Source organism: Tupaia chinensis, unplaced genomic scaffold (genome assembly GCF_000334495.1).
Source record: "Tupaia chinensis unplaced genomic scaffold, TupChi_1.0 Scaffold144276_1, whole genome shotgun sequence".
Taxonomy (NCBI): domain Eukaryota; kingdom Metazoa; phylum Chordata; class Mammalia; order Scandentia; family Tupaiidae; genus Tupaia; species Tupaia belangeri.
This window is the reverse complement of record NW_006204133.1, coordinates 694,498-699,803: the sequence shown is the minus strand read 5'-3', so window position 1 is coordinate 699,803 and position 5,306 is coordinate 694,498. Positions and strand designations below refer to the sequence as shown.

The 5,306-nt window shown below is 50.9% G+C and overlaps 1 protein-coding gene across 1 annotated transcript in view; it reads right to left on the bottom strand.

The window, feature by feature from the left end:
- NCAPH (non-SMC condensin I complex subunit H) overlaps positions 1-5,306 on the bottom strand; it is a 55,910-nt gene that overhangs the window by 26,597 nt on the left and 24,007 nt on the right. Inside the window, exons 7-9 of the mRNA XM_006166559.3 lie at positions 4,424-4,613; positions 2,801-2,892; positions 1,830-2,035 (exon numbers count right to left, since the gene is read on the bottom strand). Coding sequence (XP_006166621.1) covers positions 1,830-2,035; positions 2,801-2,892; positions 4,424-4,613 — 488 coding nt within the window. The remainder of the gene's footprint in view (positions 1-1,829; positions 2,036-2,800; positions 2,893-4,423; positions 4,614-5,306) is intronic.

Sequence of the window (5,306 nt, the reverse complement as noted above, 5' to 3'; positions counted from 1 at the left end):
ACAGTCTGAGGTTTGTACTGTATGGAACGAGGGAGGGAAATGAAGACTTTTTTTCAAAATAACCAGCAGAGAACATCTTCCACACTGAAGCCTTTGATTACTATCAGTTCCTTAGATGTCACTTAGTTGCTTAGGAAAAGTGACAGCTCTTCTCTGACACCTGACAATGACATCAAGAGAGTTCACCCTACTGATCTGTCCATGATGTCTCACTTCTCAGAAGACAGGATGAGAAGAGAGCAAAACCACAGCTATGTAAATAGTACCACTCAGGAAAGAGGGTACTGATGAGCCTTGGAGGGGTTATTTGGCCTTGAGACGGCAATGGTCAAAACCCAAATTGTATTTGGATTCTAAGAGACATTATCGAGCTAATAATTTTCCACATGGGCAAAAAACTGAGCTCAAGAAACAAACTTCTGGGACCAGCAGTTAGTGTAATGGCTATGTCACTGGACTCCCACGTAGTTGACCGCAGTTCGCGTCCCAGACCCAGTGGCTTAAACTCACGCCAGGCGTGTGTGTATGTGTGCCCAAGATCCCAAGAGGAGAATGGAGAAGGGATTGTGGTGTGGTCATCCCAGCTGGGGGGTGATTTCTTGCTTTCTGTCTCTCTGTCTCTCTCTGTCTGGCAAGCACACGCACCCTATTGCAAAAACCTCTCCAAAAAAAAAAAAAAGAAACAAACAAACTTCTTATCCTGGAGACATTTGAATAGTTCTCTTGGGAATTTTTGCCTTAGTGGGAAATTATACTGAACTTTTTAATTGTCAGAGGGGCACATGCTTTCACCAGCTAAGACGGGAGTGGGGTGGGGGTGGGAAGCATCCCCCAGTGGACTGTAGTCACGCTGCAACCCCTTCCCCTCCACTTCTCCACCCTGTCAGGGTCTTAGGCAGGCATGCACACACACTCAGCGTGTTTTCAAGTCATCAGGGCCAGGAGTCAAACTGTGGTCAGCCATGTGGGATCCAGTGCCCTTAACCTGGGTTAAAACCACCCCTACAGTGAAAAACTTCTAAGGCTTTACCCAAACTAAACCAGCCTGACTGCCTCCCATTCCAGACTTACAAAGCTGCTGTTATGGACGAAGGAGTAAATAGACTGTGGCTCTAACCTCATGGAATCTTCTACCCCTCGCTCTAGTCAAGATCCTCAGAGGCCGTCTACACTGAAGGGTTGTGGGTCCCCGCTTCCGAAGCACATTCAGAACTAAAACAGTCCTAACCTATTAAGTAACTATGATAAAAGCCAAGCAAGTTCTGATTTTTTCCTAGTGATGCTTACTAGGATAATCAACAATTTGAATTACTAAAGACCGATTTTCCTCCCCTCCACCAAATATGCTCAGTTTTCTTTTTTATTTGCTTTGCTCAGCCTCAGTCTCCTTATCTATAACCCAACACTGCTCAGCCCCCACCCTCACGGACCTTCCAGGCAGGCACCACTTTTTATGGACGCAACACATAAGGCTGTGTCTGTCTGCAGGGACGTTGCCCCAGGCAGTGTGCAGAAAGGGGATGCACTCTCTGCCACCCAAGGGCAAGCAGTCACAGCTCACTGAAGTGGCTGCTCGATTCCAAGGGCTTTCTTTAGCACTTCATATCATCCTATGACAAACTCCTACAATGTCATTTTTATAACCCAAGTGGCTAAGCCAGCATTCAGTCAGGTGTGCTCCACCAGGAGTCAGAAAGGCCCGACTGACGGTACAGCATGGCACAGCAACTCAGCCATCAGAGCTGAAGCTGGATCCCCTAACAGGAACTCTGTCACAAACTGGTGGAGAACTTCCATGGAAACGTTCTCTGTGACCCTGCGAGCCTTACTGGCGGCTGTGAACTTGGCAGGGCTCCTTCCAGCTCCTGAACTCTTCCTGATGCTCAGCTGCAGTGTGGTCGGGCTCGTCATTGGCATCAAAATCACCTTCCAGGGGGCCATCAAGGAAGTCTTCGCCATCACTCGCCTCCACCTCAGCATTGATGTCGAACACCTGATCATTCTTCTTGAACTTGTCTACCAGGGCCGACACAGACTAGAGGGGACAGACGAGAATTCTCAAGTTCTCATCCAGTAACACCCCGGCTCCCCACTGGACAAACAGCCTTCTCCTTGCCCTGCACCGCCCTTCCCGCCCCGCCCCCGGAGCCGGCGTTCTCAGAGCCCGGCGCTGAGGAAGTTTACATTGTGCGGCACAGGATGAAGCTGCATTGTCAGGCACGTTTGGTAAAACATGAAACAGGAATCCGTAGCCATGAACTACATGTTTAGAGAAAACAGTTCTCCATGGAGACCATTTATTTTGGAAGTTGTCGTAAGTAGGCTAAAGGGGCCCGCGCTAAAAATACTCAGAGGAGAGCATGACACATGACAATTTCTCAGAAAATCCTGTGCCAAGGGACTCGGCCCCGCACAGCAGGAAATTCCTCGAACTTGACAGCAGCCTAAGAAAGCAGAGGCCACCGGGGTGACTGTGTTCCAGAGTGAACGTGACAGACACTGTCCACCCGTGGCCAGCAGGGCTGCCTTACCTAGGGAAGCCGAAGGGACGGGGGCTGACCCCAGCACTCACTCGTCTGTGCGCTGGGCTGCTGGGCTTCACAGCCCTCCCTCCCCACCCTGCAGCTCTTCCGTCCCTATGAAGTGCCAAAGGAAATATTTTCTGTACTTGCGGCTAAATAAAAATGATGCCACAGTTTTGGTTCCCATTGGGCAGAACTAATCTCGGGTCATTTAGCTGAAACCATAAGTCACTGGAGAGATGCCCAGAGCCCTTATTAAGTCCCAAAGCTGACCACACCTCATTGTGTGTTTCACTGTCCCACTTAGTGAACTGGAACCCGGCCAGGGAAGGGCAGACCTGGCGATCTTCCACACACTGCTGCAGCGGCGCTGGAGAGAATGGCAAGAACACACAGGTTAGAGAGGTCAAGCACGTTCCTCATTCCCTCAGACGGACACCGCGGCACCACGGACATGACAGGCAGTCACCTCACTGTTCAGCGGCGGCTCGAGTGCCAACACTGGCTGGCTGGCCTGCTCTCCCAGGCCATGCCCGCGTGGGAGTTAGGCTGCACTCTGCTCTAACGAGAATGGTAAGAATACTAGAGGAGAAACCTGAAGCACGGACGGTTGGTCAGACATGAACTGTGCCCTATGTTATAGTCGGGAAATCAAAAACCCTTCCTCTTAAAAGTATCTGGGAACCATGTCAGGGTACTTATGCTTAGTCCCAAACTAAGCCAGCTACAGGTAATCTACCTCACAGGACTGCAGCCCCAGCTCAGAGCACGAACTTGGAATACAAACTATTATCACCAAAAAGTTACACCAAGTAAAATTCAGGGAAGGACAGAAAAGACAAGATGGGCAGGAAACATCCGAATAGCCCTGGAGGGGAGGATCACTTTGACCTAACATGTGAAAACGATTACGCACGGCCCAGTCACAGTGGCGCCGGCCGGAGGGTGCCGGTGTGACAGTGGAGTCGTATGGGGAAGCCCAGGGTTGGAGCCCAGGTGGAAGTGGGCATGCCAGGCAATCTGGATGGAGACTGCACGGGGCTGCCGCGCGGTGAGGAAGGTACTGGCTTCCCGTTATCCCTGACCTTCTTGAGAGAAATTAACTTCAAAGCAGAGATTCCAAGTGTAGGGACGGCACAGCAAGCACCAACCTGCACCTCATCACAGTCCTGAGAAGGCCCCCAACCCGTGGGCCTAGGGTAGAATGGTGGGACGGTCAATCTTCACCAAGCTGGGATGGGGGATAACTGGACAGGCCCGTTCTTAGATCACCACAGAGTCTAGAAATAATTCACAATGCCTCTCTGGCTAGACAAAGGTCTTTTAAACCACTTTTTTTTCCAAGTCCACACTCCAGGATGAGCCTCTGTACCCCAGTGGTGACGGTAGAGCTGGTTGTGAACTGGCCACTAGAGGTGCCTGGCACAAGAGACCAAGGGGCAGCAGTCCCTCGTTTTAGACTCCCTGCTGCAGGGAGAAAAGACATTAGGGGGCTGCTAGTCACCCCACCTGGCATTCCAGGGGAACCTCTTGGGTGATTTAAATGAGTAACTATCAGAGCATGGTGTACAGGAACGTCTCTGATGACTGGAATGCCCCAGAGAGGCATTATTGGTACTCACCTTTTTTTTTTTTTTTTTGGAGAGATTTTCACTGTAGGGCGCGTGCGCTCGCCAGACAGACAGAGAGAGACATAGAGACAGAAAGCGAGAAATCACCCCCAGGGGGGATGGTCACACCGCAATCCCTTCTCCTCCATTCTCCTCTCGGGATCTTGGGCACACACGCACACGCGCCCGGTGTGAGTTTTAAGCCACCAGGTCCGGGACATGAACCGCAGTCGACTATGTGGGAGTCCAGCGACATAGCCATTACGCTAACTGCTGGTTCCCAGTACTCACCTTTTAAATCTGTCATTTCGACCCAACCCAAATCAGGCATCTCAGGAGGGTCTCCACTGGAGAGAATCTGGACGTCCGAAGGGAAGAGCAGCTCACTTCTGTAGTCGTGGCAGTGGAGGGTAGAGAGAAACACCCCTGCTGTGCTACATTCATCAAACGAGGCTGCAGTCTTCTGAAACATGGGGTCAACCTGAGTACGGAAACAGGAACCAAGACTTACAGCGCACGGCCCTCGGAAATGGGAGCTCTCAGGCATCGGCCTCTGCTCTCATGAAAGTATCTCTGCACGTGATCAAAACGAGGGAGACCCGGTAACTTAAACCACACACGCTGGGTGAGTGTGCGTGCATGCCCAGGATCCGAGAAGAGAATGGAGGAGCAGGGACTGCAGCATGGCCATCCCCCTTGGGGTATGAGTTCTCACGTTCTGTCTCTCTCGCAAGCGCACACACCCTATAGCAAAAATCTCTCATTAAAAAAAAAAAATACAAGATGGCTGTTACATGTTCAGATGGAAAAATGTCCACTGCTCCAGAAGACAGTACACTGTGACAGTGTATACTGTGTCTATCTGCTTGTTTACAAGGCACATGTCCTGGGACACACATCCTTTTGCTAGTCTTCTTCAAGCCAATATTTCTAAAAGGCCAGCTCTAAAATCCCTAGGGCAAGAGAATGCTTTCCTGACAAATTCTGCAGGTTTAAAAAGCCTGTGTGGGGGCCAGACAGTAAAATGTGATGGTCTCTCGAGAACCAGCAGTTGGTGTAATGGCTATGTCGCTGGACTCCCACATAGTCGACCGTGGTTCGCGTCCCAGACCCGGTGGCTTAGAACTCACGCCAGGCGTGTGTGCGTGCGTGCCCAAGATCCCGAGAGGAGAAT